This window comes from Cajanus cajan, chromosome 11 (assembly GCF_000230855.2).
Source record: "Cajanus cajan strain Asha chromosome 11, NIPB_CcT2T_4, whole genome shotgun sequence".
Taxonomy (NCBI): Eukaryota; Viridiplantae; Streptophyta; class Magnoliopsida; order Fabales; family Fabaceae; genus Cajanus; species Cajanus cajan.
Window position 1 is genome coordinate 23,340,356 of NC_138527.1, and position 18,079 is coordinate 23,358,434.

Consider the following 18,079-nt stretch of genomic DNA (forward strand, 5'->3'; position numbering starts at 1 on the left):
GTTGCACTAGAAGGAGAAGGAGGAAGGAGAAAGAGCTTCGATTCTACAACCCTGGCTCCACCACATCCGAGAAAGAAGAAGCTTGCGAAGAAGAAGAGAAATGCAGAAAAGAACGAGAATGTTCCAACCTTGGGAGCTTGGGACTTCCTTCAACCAGAAATGCTCAGTCTTTGAGGAAATGAAAATGGAAGAAGGATTAGAAAAGTGAAAGTGAAGGTGAAGAAAGAAAAGAAGTAGTTCGAGGCATCACACTATATATCCAAAAAATCTGTCTACATTCATGATTACAAAACATATATACAATAAAAAATAATTTCTTTTTAATTTTCATTTTGGTGGTATATCCTAATTGAAAATGCCAAATCGAATAAGTACTTATGTATCACGAAACATATACAAGAAAATAGTATGACGATGAATAGATACTTATGTAGCACATATTTGAGTATGAACACAAAAATAAACAAAAAAAAGAGATGTTAAGACGATATATATATATATATATATATATATATTCTCATCCTCTTTTAATGTGTAAAAAAATATTATTTAATTATTTTTTGAAATTAAAGAATATTTTAAAGTTTGAAAGAAAAAAAAGTTAGTTTAAATTATGATATAAAATTTCAACCATATATTTTTTAACAAATTAAAACATATTTATTTTAATCATTGAATATAAAATTATTTAAAATTTTATATGTAAAATTATAAATATTTTATTAAAAAAATATTTATTAAATAATTATGTATAATAGATAAATATTTAAATAATTACAAAATAAAAAGAATCCCCCCTAAGGTGGTTGGATTCATCCTTGTTATCTCCCCCTCTACCTCCACCTTCTTTTCTCTCCTTTCGCTGCCCTCTCTCGCTAACACAACCTTTTGCCTCTAGGCATTCTAGATTGGCCTCTCCTTTTACATCGATGCCTTCATTAGCAAGGTCAAGGGATCCACACAAAGAAATTTTGACGACTTGAAACTACTCATTGTTGTGATCCTCAATCTCGCATTTATGATTCACTTGATCTTCATCATAGTTAATCCTTATGCTACTTACCCAGGCCTTTAGAGTGTTGGGCGATGTTTGTGTTAGAGGTTGGGTTTTGTCCGCATTGGAGTATCGGATAATTGAGGGTGTGTTTGGATATATGTTTTAAAGAATGGGAATGTGTTTTTTCATTTTCCAATGCATGAAATCCAAAAGCAACCAAGCTATTGCTTTGATGTAAAAATGGATTAAATTGAACTCAACTTTTATTTATACACACACCAAGTTGTGTTAATTTTGGTGAGTTGTGTCCTACATTGCTTTGCACCATGTTTGCATCGAGTCTGTGTTGGATCCTTTTCCAACATAAGGATATTGTTGATGTATTTTCATTTGAAAAAAAAAAATATGTCTACCCTCTCATATCTCTTTGAGTAATAATTGTAATTTCTATTCTCATTTTCATATCTGTTGAGTATTTATATACCTATAGTGGCACCTGTTATCTGCACATTACAAATAAATTGTTATGTAGTGACACATTTTATAGTGATATAAAATTTTTCACTAAAAATTACTTTTGCCTACATATAAATATAATATATGTTAAGAAATTGTTAAAGAGTATAAGTATAGATTATAATGACACAAAATATATGTTATTGAATCTCATTTAAAATCAACATTTAAATTATGTGTAATTATATATTAAATAGATTTATACATATATATATATTATATTTATACTGACACTTTTGTATGTCATTGTATATAATACTAACATATAAAAGTATTTGCATTTATGTGTAAAATCAATAAAAAAAAAATATGAATTAATTTTTTTTATAATTAAATTAAAAATTTACCATAAAGTTATCCAAGCAAAACTTTATACCATTCAAACATAACTCATAATCTAACAAAATTAGAAATATAAATTTCTAAATATAAAATATAATCATTTAACATTATCAATAATAAAAGTGGAAACAAGTTATCTAAGCTAGACTTAGGCTATTTTAAGTCTAATTTGTCTTATTTATTTATTGTAACTCTTTTTTGATTTCAAGATTTAACTTGTTTAAAAGTCTACCTAGCCTAAAAGTCTATTTATATAACTTGTTTTACACAACCTATAGGAGTAAGTAGACCAACAAACCTTACTTATCATCTAATTTATATTATTTTTGTGTATAATCGTACTAAGGTTCAACTTAACATAGGATTTAGTATACTACCTCAACTTTCCCATTTTAGGCCAACTTAATAGTTCTTATTCATTCTTTGTAAGCTAATAATAATAATAATATTAAAAAAATTAACATGCTATTATATTTAAAAATATTGTGATCTTCTCTATAAATTTTAAATTTTAAATTTATTAATAAATATCATAGATGCCAAATATACATAAAATTTTTTTAGAAATTCATAATCACTAGTTAAAATGATCATTGTCTCATAATTGAAAATAAAAAATGTAAGACAATATGAATCTATATTTTATGTTTTTGCTTTTATGCATGTTATGTGTTGTTAGGTGATTTATGATGTTATGAGTTGTATGCTATTTTTTTAGTTGCTTTTCAGAGCTCTAAGAGTTAAGGAACCCTTTAGATCTAAGTTATTTATTTACATTTTAGAGAGAATGACTTTGTAGGCAAACAATTTTGAACTTCATAAGTCGACCTGAGTTGTCTATTTTCAACTTGCAATATTATAACCTTAGGTGGTTCAATGCTTGTGATCTTATGTTTCATAAGAACTGGGAAGATATATAAGGCCCTAGGAAAACATGAACTTCATAAGTTTCTTTCTAGAGAGGACTCTATAAGCAAAGAATTTAGAACTTCATAAGTCGACTTGAGTTGTCTATTTTTAACTTGTAATGTTGTAACCTCATGTGGTTAATTGCTTATGATCTTAACGTTTGAGAGTTTTAATCTCTCTAGTAGCATCTGACAGGTCATTGTTAAGTTTTTCATTTCTTGTTTGTAACAATTTACACTTGCTTCGAATTTCTTGTACTCAAGGGTGATAATGTGAGAGTATGCCATGACAATTTCATAAGACATCTCCTCTTCATCAAAACTGTCAAAAGAACAAGAATTAGATTCAAAGTTTACCTCTAATCTTCATTTACATTGCCATAAGACAAATATTGGCCTTTTCATTGTCTAAACTACTACCACTGTTGTTGTTTAGATCTTTCCAAGTGACCTTTAGGCTTTTCTTGACATTATTCTTACTAGTCTATTTCTTTTTGAGTGTAAAACATTTAGCCTTCATATGTCTAGGCTTCTTAGACTCATAATAAATGACCTCTTTGTTGTCTTCTTAAACTTGTATTTTGAACCTATCCCTGTTTTTGTGGAAGCTTCTTAGTCTTCCTTTTTTCTTAAGCATGTTCTTAAAATTTTTGGACATTAGAAATATCTCATTATCTGTGAAGTTTTCAGAACTTTCATACAAGCTACTATGCTCAGACTCGACCTTCAAAGCTTTTCCCTTATCTATCCTCTTGTTGGTTTCACCAGTCCTTAAACCAACAAAATCATTTGCTTTAAGATGATTTCTATAGTTTAGATGGACTTCATGAACTCTTAGTACTCCTAAAAGTCCATCCAATGTAACAATTTTGAGATATTGGGCTTCCGATATGGCGGTAGCCTTAGGTTCTCAGATCTTTGAAAGACTATCCAAGATCTGGAGATTTTTCTAAGCTTTAGAGAGCTCAATTCCTAGGGATTTTAGCCCATTAAGAATAATTTAAAATCAATCAATTTTAAAATTATTTTTCCCATAAGTGTGAAGTTAGATGAGAAACACATAGAAGAGGAGGTTGAATATGTGTGTGTGTAAACAAAGGAATTTTAAAAACTTTTTCGCAAACAGACTCTCTTTCGTCCAGTAAAATAATATTAGTGAATGTTGAACAGAAACTACCCAGGATTGGTGTAACAAAATTATTTTGCGTCTGGAAGTTTCATCGTCTGCCTAGAGAAAATACTTCTTAAACGAAAATCGTTCTTTTAGGATAATCAATTGAACAAGTATGGTTTTCGTTTGAAGATAGTTTTAATAGAAGATAAGCGTTAGACGAAGTTTTCAGTATATTAAATCAATCAAGTAAAAGTGTGACTGAAACATAGAAATATTGCAAGTATTTATACTGGTTTACTCAAACTGAGCTACATCCAGTCTCCTTCAAATGAAGGGTTTCACTAGATAATCAATTAAGTAAAAATATTGTTTGTTCAACCTCTTCAAGCTCGTAGCGAGTATTATAGACCACCCAGGTCATGACCACTCCTGGTCCCAAGTATTCTCAACCATTTCTGGCTCGTCAACTTCACTCGCAGACGCTAGTAATCTTAAACCACTTCTGGTTGCCTGAGTATTCTCAACCACTCCTGGTTCGTCAACCTCACTTGTTGACGCTAGTATACTCTGCTCAGCCATTTCTGGCTCTTAGTGAGTATTATCAACCAACTCCTAGCCCGTTGACTTCACTTATCAACGCTAGTATTCTTTACTCAGCCACTTCTGGCTCGCAGTGAGCATTCTTTGACAAGCCTCTCCAGGCTTTACAAGTATTCTTTACCTAGCCTCTTCAGGCTTTACAAATATCAACTAGGCAAGTTTGATTTGAGTGTTTAGGTTACTCTCATAGAGAGGATACACGGGTTGATACACTCACTAAGGTTTGCATCCTTAGTTTTTGCAATGATTGAGTGTGATTTACTCTCACGAGAGAATACATAAAATTGTTACACTCCCTAAGGTACACGTTCCTAAGTTACACTTAGAACTCCTTAGTCTACAAAGAGAAATACACTAAGGTACATTTGACTCTATATGCTTTGTCTCTGGCTTCGTTGCTATATGGGCTTGATATCACTTTTGTTCGTATTTGAAAAGCCTAGGGCAAAACCAACCTTGTAAGGTTTGAGGTAGTGATATATATAGTCTTATAGAATCTGCCTGTTATAAGTGTTCGTTGAAGCAGATATAGTTGTTCATGACTAGTTTAATCTTTCATTTAATGCTTAGATCCTTGCATTAAATGTTGCTTCCCGTTCATGGACATTGCGTTTATTTTTCTTTGCCTTGTTAGCAGCCGTGTCTGAATTTGGCAGAGACCTAAGAACCTTTTTGTCCTTTTTCGGTCACGTAGTTGTAGGGTATTGTCCTTTTATGAAAAAGTAATGTACTTTTTCTGACACATGCATGCTTTTACTTTTGCTCGTGTTTCTTCTTCTTCTTTTCTTCCTTTAGTCACGCTATTACGTTGAGAGTACTTATGTGATCGTAGATGATGCCTGAGTAGTCATTTGAGACTTGATTCTTTAAGTGTTGGCATGGCAGTCTTTGTCTGCATCTATTAATCTCATGCGTCTCACGTCTTGTTCTTTATCTGAGTATTTGACGTTGATGTTTTGAATTCTTCTATGGTCTGGTCAACATTGTAGATGGACAAATTTTGTTTCCTTCTAGAATATCTTTCAGTCTGTGCTGTCCTTAGTCTGATGCATGATAGATTTTCCTCTAACTTTTGACACATGTTTGTCTGATTTTCACTTTCGAGCAATTGCACTTGACATTTCTGTGTTTGCGCTGTAGGTTGTCCTTGACACACCTTCATCTTGATATTAGACTTTATGATCATCTGACGCATATTCGTATTCCATCTATTCATCTGTTGATGTTCAGTTTCCTCTATTATTTACTTCATATGCTATCTGTCTTGACTTGTTTGATCCTTATGACATGCCTTGCCTCGACTATTCTTCATCTGAGTTGATCGCTAGACTTTATCTGAAGGTTTCATGAATTTCTTCTGATGTTCAACCTTCTTTCATCTTGTTCTTGATTTAGTCTTGTTTTGGTGCTTGTTCTAGCCTTTGTTTGATACTTCAAGACTTAGACTTATGGTAAGCCTTGACTAGCACTTGAACGTTTATCTGGCTTTTGATCAGATTTAGCCTTGCTGCTTGATCAATCATTATCTGATGTTCTAGTTTTGATTCATTCCGTGCTTTGTAAATCTTGTATTTAATGCATTTGACCTTGCATTAAATGTTTGCTTGCCAGGTCTGTGCCATGAGAAGTCTTTTGTGCAGTTTGTTTACTTCTATGTCTAACTTTAATCATGACTTAGATGTGTCTGTACCTCTTCTAGAATTTTGGCCGCGAGAGTGTTGTCTTTCTCTAAAGAGTGGTTGTACTTGCTTTGACACATGCAGCTTTGACTTATGAACTCATGGTTTTCTATTTGTCTTATTTTTCTTCACACAATCTGATGTCTTCATATCTTCTTCTTATACGTGTAGATGATATGCACCATTTCTTATTGTTACTTAGCTTAATTTAGACGTTTTTCCATGCTCTTCATCTGCATCTGAAACTTGAGTCTCTGGCTTTGAACCATTTCTTCGTCTCCTCCTTATCCATCGTCTGATATTTGATCTTTGACCTTTGATCTTCATTTTGATGTTTGTTCAATACTTGATCATTCTTTTTGGTATTGATTCAGCCTTTCATCTAATGTAGTCTAGTATAGTTTGAGCGTTCATTTTGCTCTTGATCAGACTTGGTCTTGTATCGTCTGAGGTTTGATCATTTTCCCTCTTATGTTGGGCTTGGCTTTATTTAATCTCTTCAATTGATGTCCTATAGCTTTTACCCTTTGTCTTAGTTCTGATGTGATAAGGTTGCACATGCTTCATTTTACATGTTCTTATGTTTATTTGTGTTTTACTAAAACATTAACACACTTGTTAGAAATAGCAATATGTATTATATTTGTATCATTCAAAACCTTGCTAGGATTGCTCTATCTGACTCAACAAAGTGGACTATTAGTGGATGGATTCCATGCAATCCAATCTACATCAGCAGTCATAGTTGGTGTAACTTGACTCTAGATAGTCTAGCAAATTTGTTGAGGAATTATATCTAATAGGTGATCAATATCACAATTGCCATGTTGGTCTATGTAGTTTGCCACTAATTTACTCAACTCACTAATAGGAATATAACCATCGTTCAATGAATGAATGGATCTAACATTTGTTATCCAATGATCAAACTAGAAACTAGTAGCAACTCGATTCCTAACACTCCAAACAAGATTTGTTGTGGTGAATTTTCAAGAATCAACTAGCCTTCTCCAAAAGGTAGTAGCATTTCTTCTTTTATCAACACGGGGGAGAATATCAACATCATAGTTGTATTTTGCTTTAATGACCTACACCAAAAGTTTCCTAGTCTTATGAATTAAGTCCTAGATGTTTTTCAACATAAATAGGTAACTAGTATGCCTTGCACTTCTAAGGATGAGATATCTTTCAAATTTTGGTTTACACATTGTGGACCACAGAACATTGTGGATTCTCCTTTGGCCATCAGTTTCTCCCCAAAGAAAGCTTATGCATTTCTTATCAATATCTTCACATAGTTGGCGAGGTAAGTACATTGTTTGCATCACATATAAGGGTAGAGATGCCAAGATAGACTTTGGCAATGTTAACCACCCAACAACAGAAAGTTGTTTGGTCATCCAGCCACTAATCCATTGGTTGATTTTAACCATAACCCCTTAGTATGTATGTTTACTAGCACATTGGTCATGAATAAATACCCCAAGGTACTTCCCTAAAATGTCTATCTATTGAAACCCAAGAGCCGATTTGATTTGACATTTGACATTACTTGAGAAGAAGAACTTAATTTTCTCTTGGTTCACCTTCTGACCTAAGCTTTGGTAGAATATGTTCAATCAAGATTGGATGACCTATAATTGGTCCAATAAAGCCTCTACAAAAAATATGAAATCATCAACAAAAGCAAGATGGCTCAACAAGGGACCTTTTTTACTCAAATATATTGGTTTCTAGTGATTCGAAGATATTGCTACATTAATGAGATGGAACAAGTGTTCCATACACTAGACAAATAGATATGACGATATTGCTTTAACGAATTCTATGAGAAGGAGCAAAACCATCCAACACCTCTTCATTCCATAATATCCTCATCTTTGAAGTTGTGTTATAGGCCCATATCAAGTCTACAAAGGATAGAGGTAGCCCAATATCTTGGAGAGTATCCTTAATGAATTTTCAATTGACTCGGTCATAAGTCTTCTCCAAGTCAATCCTTATGGCCATCCATCCTTTTTTCCTTGACTCTATGCACATACAGTGGATCACCTATTATGTGATGAAGATATTGTTTTTATTATGCATGTGGCGAATGAAGCTACACTGGTTTGGACAAACGAGATCCTCTATGAACGAACTAAGTCTATGTGCTAAAACCTTAATGATTGCCTTATAAGAAATGTTGCAAAGGCTAATAATAGGCCTCATTTGCTTAAAGGGAGTTAGATTGTCTACTTTGGGAATGAGAGTAATTAAGGTTTCATTAATACTTTCAATATGTTCTTGAGATTCCTCTATAGCATGGATTAAGTCACATAAGGTTGGTCCTACAACATCTCATTAAGGTTGATAAAATATGGCCCCTAACCCATCAGGTCTAGAGGCCTTAAACCCCTATATGTGTAATAGCCTCAAGAATCTCACTGTTCTTAATGGGTCGGCCAATATACTTTATAGCGAAGGTTTCACATCTATACAACAATTTACATGCCAAACAATCAATGACACATTTATCTTGATTACAATTACAAAGAAAGGGAATTCCAAAAATTTGAGTAAGAACATTTACAAGCATTGCATGATGCTTCAAAAATTATTTTCATCTTTACAGTGATGTCACATGAACCTCATAATCCATAAAACACTTTAGGCTTTAATCTCATTCATTCAATAAATTATTGCGAAATACCACAACTTCTAGGAGTTGTTTGTGTCATGCTCAATAAATTATTAGGTGACATTTGTTTTAGGTCATCTTTATCTATTTCAAGGAGAAAAATGTAAGTAACATACTCTTTAACACATTCTTTCAAACATAGTCTAATTGATATAAATTTATTGAAAAATACTAAATTTTGTGTGTCTCACATCCTATTTAATGGCTCTTTCTCTTTCTCATGCTCTCCTAATTTCATAGTTTTCAATAATATCTAATTAATGAGAGTAAGTGTATTAGAAAAAAGTGTTGATAAACACATCCCGAAAATATAAAAGTGTGAATCTTTATTATCATGTTAGGTTACACAATAATATTTTTTAGTGTCTTTTATTTTCTAAAAAAGTGTTATTCTAATTAGTAAAGGAGTCCTAATCCCATAGTGGAGGCTCAAGAGTGATTAAGTTATGTTTTTTTTTAGAAATATTGGAAGTTATTTTCTATTACTCTATAAATTCTCTTGTAAAAAAATTTATTAAAAATACTTTTATACAAGATAATAGGTCGTATTTAATATATAAGATTTGATTATTTTAAATTTTAGAAAGTACTCCTATGAATATGAAAATGAATCAAACATTTTTTTTATATTCCTAAAACTAACATTCTGAAATTATAATTCCTAGGAATATAATATGAAACAAACGTTGCTCATCATTTTCAATCTTTGAAAAATATAATCCTAGGATTATGATATGAAACAAACGTTGCTTACCATTTTAAATCTTTGAAAAATATGTCAATGGCGGAAAGTTCACGACATTATCTGAAATTCAGAAGACCAATAGCTGTGTTTCCAAATTGAATGTCAAGGCCCGGAGGTGTCAAAATTTGGACTTTTCTCATAAGATCCACGTTTTGATTCGTATGAAGAAACCTTACTTATGATGGGGTGTTTATCATATTATCTGAATCAATTAAATTAATTAAATTATTTTAGATTAATTTGATTTAATTATTATATTTAAATTTGAAACAAAAATTATAATATGCTTGATTTTAAGATTAATTTATTTTGATTTATATATGTTTTTAGTAATTAAAAATGAATAAGTTTTGATTTAGTATTTGTAACAAAAAAGCTTTTTTCATTAGAAGAGCTATTGTTGTTAGTCTTTATTATTATGTAATTATTTTAATCACTTATTTATTAATTAAAGATTTAGTGATCTTTTATAAGTGCTACACACAATTATTAGTAGTATCACAATGCATATGGTATATGACACTTAAAAATAGTGATTTTAGAAGAATAAAAATAAAAAAAAATATTTTACATAAAATAAAATCAAAATTTATTTATTTTACAAAAATATAAACTATTAATTTTATAATGACTAAAATTAATGTTTACAAATTTTTTTAAGATAAAAAACAAATTTTATTTTTTAATAAAATTAAAATCAAAATTTATTCATTTTACAAAAGTTAAAATATATTTTATTTATTTATTTTTAATCTAAATTAATCCGATGAGTGGATTCTTTTAGATTAATACATAGTTTTTTTCTACTTTGTCTTTTTTTTTCTTTTTCTTTTTACTTGTTTTGATCTTCTTATTATCTTATCTAGCGCTACCCCAAGTATTTTCATTTGATCATATTATCATATAATTTTACTCATATTTTCAGTAAATAAATAATAATATATTTAAAGTGATAACTATAGAAAAATAATTATTAAATAAAATAAACATTACCTAATATAATAATAATAATAATAATAATAATAATAATAATAAATTTACTATGTATTACATACAATAAAATTAAATATTTACATAAAGTATTTATTAAATAGTGATAAAAGCTTAAAATTAATATATATATATATATATATATATATATATTTCACAATTTAATAATTAAAATCAAATCAACTCTATTTTAATCAAATTAATTATAGTGTATTTGGATAGTGAATTTCAAGAGAGTGATTCATTTTCTTTTATGAATTTGAAATTATTTAGAGGTGAAATATTTTGTTTGGCTAACAAAATTTATAAAAAAAAATAAGATTTAAGCATTTGTGAAAATTTTCAAAATAATAGAATTTCAAATTAATTTCGATATATTAAATATGACTTTTTATCCTACTTGAGAATATTTTTTGAAGTTATTCTTCATCAAAAGAGTTTCTAGAACTTTTTTTATAATTTTTTTATCTTATTTATTTACGAATTAAATTTTAATATTTTAAATAAATAATCAATAATTAAAAATAATCTTTTTCCATAATATAATTATTTATATTTAATATAAAATGTGAATTATAAATTAAAAATATTTATTTATATAAATTTTAAATATAATTCATATATTTAAATATAATATTATTTTATATATAATTTAATAAATTTTAATTATATATGATAAACATCTAGCCTATGAAATGTATAGACTAAAATACTAGTTCTCTAAAAAAAATTGAAGTTTTTTTTTATATTTTTTTCTTGTCTCAATATATGTCTTTTATCTATCATTTCTTCTCCTCAACTCTTTCTTATAGAACTGACAGAATGGACAAGATTTGTTGGGCTAACTTAATCTCACTCAATAAAAAATATAAATAGATTTTTTTAATTATTTTATTTCAAGAATATTAATTAAATTATTAAATATTGTTTAATATTAAGTTTATTTTTTAATTTTAATTATTTATAAATTTTGTATCATTTATTTTTATAAAGTTAAATCGTATATATATATATATATATATATATATATATATATATATATATATTTTGATCAAGTTCTTGATATTTAGATCAATTTTACAAAGTTTTAAAAATTTTAAAAATTATTTAATATTTTATTTCATTAATTCAAGTTAATGAATATTCATGAGGAACATTTTATATGTTAATTTGAATTAATTAAATGACGTATAAAATAGTTTTCAAATTCTTTAAAAATTTATACACGTTATTTATGCATTAATAAATTTTAATTCAACAGTTGTATCGTTAAAATTTATTGTAGAACATGATTTATTGAATGAAGTAAATTTAAGTAAACTTACTCTTAGAGTAAATGGATATATATATATATATATATATATATATATATATAAATTAAATATGTTTTTATCCTTGTACTTTTGTTGATTTTCATTTTTAGTTCCTAAAATTTCTTCCATGAATAACAAATCTTAGCATTTGGGACCAAAATATTAATGGGAATAAAAGTTGATGGAGTAAAAGTGAAAATTGACTAAAGTTCAAGAACTACACATATATATATAAAGAGAGAGGAGGGTTCAAACGACACCGGTGTAACTTTAACATATATGATCTAAGAGATATGAACTTTCAATCTAACGGTTAGATTTTCAAAATTCGCATTTAATATAAATTTATTGAGTGGTGTAACACTTATTAAAAGTTACACCAGTGTCATTTGAACCTTTCTCATATATATATATATACACACATATATAGAGAGAGATAAAGAGAGGATGAATTCACTTACTCCAAATGTAAGTTTACCTATACTTATTTTACTTAATAACTCATGTTCTACATCAAATTTTAAAGATTCAACCATTAAATTAAAGTTTCTTAATGCACATATCAAGTGAGTAATTATTTGATACTTTATTTCATTAATTCAAATCAATGCATAAAATACTTTTATGATTATCCATTAATTCAAATTGATGAAATGGAGTATCAAATAGTTTTCAAATTTGCAAATTTAATCTATATTAATAACTTTTAATTTAAAGGTTGAATCCTTAAAATTTGATGTAAAATATGAATTATTTAATAAAATAAGTTTAAGTAAAATTACTTTTTGAGTAAGTGAATTCTCCCTCATATATATACATATATATATATATATATTATTTTGATTAAAAAAAATTAAATTTCCATATTCAAATTAAAAATTTAAATTTTGAATTGATTTATTCAAATAATAAAATATTTAATTTTAATAAATAATGAAAAATTCAAATCAACATAATTCAATTATAAAAATTTTAAATTTTTTGGAATTTTTAAAATTCTCTATCGGAAGACTAAAAAAAATTTCAAACCCAAATTAAAATAACCCATAAAATATAATTTATTAAAATTTGATTTTAATTTAAACCCAAAACAATCTATCTTATTTTAACTTATTGAAATTTCTGCCCACAAACTCTATTATCATCTATTCAACTTTAGCTATAAATATCCATCACATAGTTCCTTACTCTTTATTCATTCCAACCTTATTTTTCCCTTCTTGCAAACGTATGCTGTTTCCTCACAAGTTTAATTACCAAATTCATGGAGTTGCTGTTTCAAATTACCCTGAGTTTACACTTGTTGCTCTTCCATTTCCCATCTTCTCATTCTTCCCAGCCCTTGTGTCTTTCAGACCAGAAACATGCCTTACTTCAATTCAAGACTTCTCTCACTGGCAAAGCTGATTATGTTTCCAGTGCATGCAATCAGTCTTTTCCAAAGACAACAACGTGGGAAAACATGACAGATTGTTGCTCATGGCACGGAGTCACGTGCGACCCCATCTCTGGTCACGTGATTGGCCTTCACCTTAGCTGTAGTGGCCTTCAAGGTGAGCTGCCATTTTCACTTTCAAACCTTCAAAATCTCATTCACTTGGATCTTTCATTCAACAAATTCAGTGGCCAAATTCCAAATGTCTTTGGTGGACTAACCAAGTTGAAAACTCTTGATCTTAGTCATAACAATTTAGGAGGACAAATACCATCTTCATTGTTTGACTCAACTCAACTTTCTGTGTTGAACTGTTCTTATAATAAATTAGAGGGCACTCTACCTAGCAAAATAACGGGGCTTAAGGGTTTAATTAGCTTAAGATTGAATAACAACTTGCTGAATGGAACAATTCCATCTTGGTGTTTTTCTTTGACATCATTGGAAGGTTTAGCTCTATCAAATAATCAGTTCACAGGGTATATAAATGCAATCTCAGCTAATTCTTTAAGAGTTCTGCTTTTGGACAGTAACCAAATACAAGGAAGCATTCCAAAATCAATTTTTAACCTTGTAAACCTAACTGCCTTATCTCTATCATCAAATTATTGGACTGGCACTTTCCATATTCATTTCTTATCAAAACTTCAGAATTTGGAAATTCTTATCCTCTCTGACAATAGTCTATTATCTTTAAACTTTGATTCCAATGACAATTACAGCTTCCCCCGCCTAAAAGTATTAGAGTTATCTTCTAACAATTTAACTGAGTTTCCTAACTTAAAAGGAAAATTTCCCAATTTGAGTTGTCTTGATATATCCAATAACAAACTTAACGGAAGAATCCCCAATTGGTTGCATGAAATGGATTCTTTACAAATTTTGAACTTCTCTGAAAACCAGTTGACAACATCAATAGACCAATTCTCAAGGAATTACAGGCTCAGTGTCCTTGATCTCAGTTTCAATTTTTTAAATGGTGACATATCTTCCTCAATTTGCAATTTAAGTTCTCTTCAGATTCTTAACTTGTCACAGAACAAGTTGATTGGAACCGTTCCAGCATGCCTTGTAAACTCATCATCCCTGCAAGTTTTGGATCTACACATGAACAAGCTTCATGGACCTTTTCCAGTTAGCTTTCCAAAAAACAACAAGCTTAGTGATTTGAATCTCAGTGGAAACCAACTAAAAGGTCCTTTGCCTACATCTTTGTCCAAATGCAAGCAGTTGCAGATTTTAAATCTTGGCAACAATCAATTAAAAGATACATTTCCCAGTTGGCTTCAGAAGCTACCAAATTTGAGAGTGCTTGTTTTAAGAGCCAATAAGTTCTATGGTCCCGTTATCAGTTCAAAGACCAAGCACTTATTTCCCAGTTTGTCAATTCTTGATATCTCTTGCAACAACTTCGGTGGCCCATTACCAACTGGCTACATAGAAAATTTTGAAGGCATGAAGAATTCTGTTGAATTGGACAGTGCTTTACAATATGTCCAATTTGAGTACATTATTTATGGTAATAGATATGAGTATCACAGCCAAGCATATAGTTCCATGGTTGTAACAATGAAAGGGAACAACGTTGTGGTCACAAGAATTCCTACAATGTTAGTCACTATGGATCTATCAGCTAATAATTTTGAAGGAAAGATTCCATATGTTCTTGGAAATCTTAATGCACTTAGAGGACTCAACCTTTCACATAATGGACTCATAGGCACTATTCCTAGTGAGTTAGGAAATTTGACAAATTTGGAATCATTAGATCTCTCCTCAAATTTGCTCACTGGTGGGATTCCTATGGAATTGACCAATCTGAATTATCTTGCAGTCTTGAATCTTTCCTACAACCATCTTCTAGGAGAAATACCTGAAGGAAAACAGCTCAACACATTTTCCAATGAGTCTTATAAAGGAAACTTGGGGTTATGTGGACCTCCATTGTCAACTAAATGTGACATGAACCGTGAGCAAGGTTCTTCGGCTTCACCAACCTTCTCGAGTGAAGAGAAATTTAGGTTTGGTTGGAAACCAGTGGCCATAGGATATGGATGTGGAATGGTATTTGGGGTGGCCTTAGGATGTTGTGTATTGTTAATGGGAAAACCTCTATGGCTTGTGAGGATGGTTGAAGTTCAGCCTATTAAAAGTGTGACAAGGAGGGCAAGGAAGAGGCTTCGTGGAAGAATGAATGTGCAGATGTCATAATAATTGATGTGTCTTATTGTAATTCTTTTCTCTTTTATTTAGTTCTGTCTTAATTGAATTAATAAAAAAAATGAGTGTAATAACCTTGTCATTCTTGTTTAATCTAGTTGGACTTAGAGTTTTAACCTTGTAGCATGAAATTGTTGATAGTCAGATAAGGTTACATTATTTTGTTGAGAGATATATTTATGAAAAGGCAGGTTATATCTTGTTTTATAGATTATATATCCACACATGTCTCTCTATGTTGGTAAGATATTATTTGTTTTGAACTTAAGTCTCTCGTGATTTTATTTTTGATCATCACCCTAAAGATCTTTCTTCAATGGAGTATGTGTGTGTTTTATAAACTTATTTTTCTTCTTGTTCTAATGATGTAGGACTTTGTTTTGTATTTCAACAATCCTCCCTTTAAACAAAAGACCTTATTTTATATCTCAACAATCCTCCCTTTAAAAAAAAAACTCAACCTTATTCAACTAAATCTAAATCTATCTTTGTATAGCATTATTTTTGTTTTCATTGTTTTTTTTTTGTACGGGTTATTGGTTGTCACTAAATCAAACCAATGACACTTTTGGTCATTGTTTTTGTTTGAGATATATATATATTTATCAAGAACAAGATATAGTTTGTTGTTTTATTGATTATTTATACACATAACTCCACAATAGTAAGATTTTGTCCACTTCGAATCTAAGTTCTTCATAGTTTTACTTTTGATCATCATCCAAAAAGCCTCTCTCCGATGAAGTATGTGTGTGTTTTATAAGCTTTTGTTTCTTTGCTTGATCTAACGATATGGAACTTTGTTTATATTCCAACAACTGTCATACTTTCTTTGGGTAAGCCATATGTTTTATTTTGAAAAATTGATCGCAAGTCCATCTTATATATTTGCAACTATTCTTTCATATATGTTTAAATAACTTTTTAGTCCATGTAAATTACAATTAGAACATACAATGAGAAACTCGATCATTTAGGGTTTGTTTGGATTTGAAGATGGAAAAGGGGGAGTGGAAAAGGAAAGATTTGAAGGGAAAGTGAGTGGAAAGTGAGGTTGTTTGGATTAAGGGAAAGTGAGTGGAAAGTGTAGAGAAAGTTTGTGAAAGTTTGTGAGTGAATTGATTGATGTGATAGATAAAAAAAAATTTTAATTGATAATTATGTAAGATTACTATTTTGCCCTTAAATTAAAAAAAATTTATAATTAATTTAGTTAAAAGATAAATATATAAATTTTAATTAAAAAATTATAAAATATTAATTAAAAATAATTTAATTTAAATATTTACTTTAAATTTAATGATAGATAAAAATTAAAAATTTAATAGATGAATATATAATTTATACTTTTATCCTTAGATTAAAAATGAGTATAATATTATTTATTGTAAATAATAATAGTTACAATAAAATTATCTTAATAAGTAATTTTTTAAAAATAATAAATAATGATAAAAATAATAATAAATATTAGAAAAATAATAAAAATCATAATAAATAATAATAATACTAATTATAATAAAATAATATTAATATTAATAAAAATAAAAATATTATTATTTTAATTTTATAAATATATATTATTTTATTTTTTTATATATTTTCACTTTTTAATATTATATTTAAATAAATATTTAATTTATATCTATAAATTAAATAAATATTTAATTTATATTTATAAATTAAATAAATATTTAATTTATATATATAAATTAAATATTAAATATTTAAAAATATATATATAAATTAAATATTAATATTAAATAATTATATTTAATTTAAAATATTATATATTAAATATTAATATTATATATATATATAATCGATTACGTTATATATATATATAACATAATCGATTATGTTATATATATATATATAACATAATCGATTATGTTATATATATACGTAACATAATCGATTATGTTATATATATATAACATAATCGATTATGCTGTATATATGTATACAGCATAATCGATTATGCTGTATATATGTATACAGCATAATCGATTATGCTGTATACATATATACAGCATAATCGATTATGTTGTATACATATATATAGCATAATCGATTATGCTGTATATATATATACAGTATAATCGATTATGTTGTATATATGTATATAGCATAATCGATTATCCTGTATACATATATACAACATAATTGATTATGCGTCGTTTTTCTGTTACATGATAAAGTTTTTGCATATATGAGGCAGGGGTATTATGGAATTTTCTTAAATTTTACGTGGCTTTCATCTCTTTTCTTTGCAAAAATGCGAAGATGTTCAACGTCTCTTCTCCTTCTTTTCTTCGCCTTTCTTTCCTCATAAATCAGTAGAAACAAACGTAAAATTTCCTCGCCTTTCATTCGTCGTAAACAGTAAATCAGTAGAAACAAACACTACCTTAAGGTTTTTAATGAGAACCCATATGAATACCAAAACATACAATTACAAGTCAAACTTAGAAATTATCAACACATACACACAATTTACATCAATTCGAACATACAAAGAAAAACAGAGAATATAAAGA

General features: G+C 28.7%; 1 protein-coding gene across 1 annotated transcript; it reads left to right on the plus strand.

Annotated features, from left to right (window-relative positions):
* The first annotated feature begins 12,929 nt into the window (after window positions 1-12,929).
* Window positions 12,930-15,839, plus strand: LOC109806349 (uncharacterized). Its single transcript, XM_020368722.3, has one exon. The coding sequence runs from the start codon at window positions 13,149-13,151 to the stop codon at window positions 15,528-15,530; it is 2,382 nt and encodes a 793-aa protein (XP_020224311.1). The 5' UTR covers window positions 12,930-13,148; the 3' UTR covers window positions 15,531-15,839.
* Window positions 15,840-18,079: the final 2,240 nt, after the last annotated feature.

What these genes read in the sequence shown, in the direction of transcription:
- LOC109806349 (XM_020368722.3), top strand. Translation starts at nt 13,149, where the DNA reads ATGGAGTTGCTGTTTCAAATTACCCTGAGTTTACACTTGTTGCTCTTC.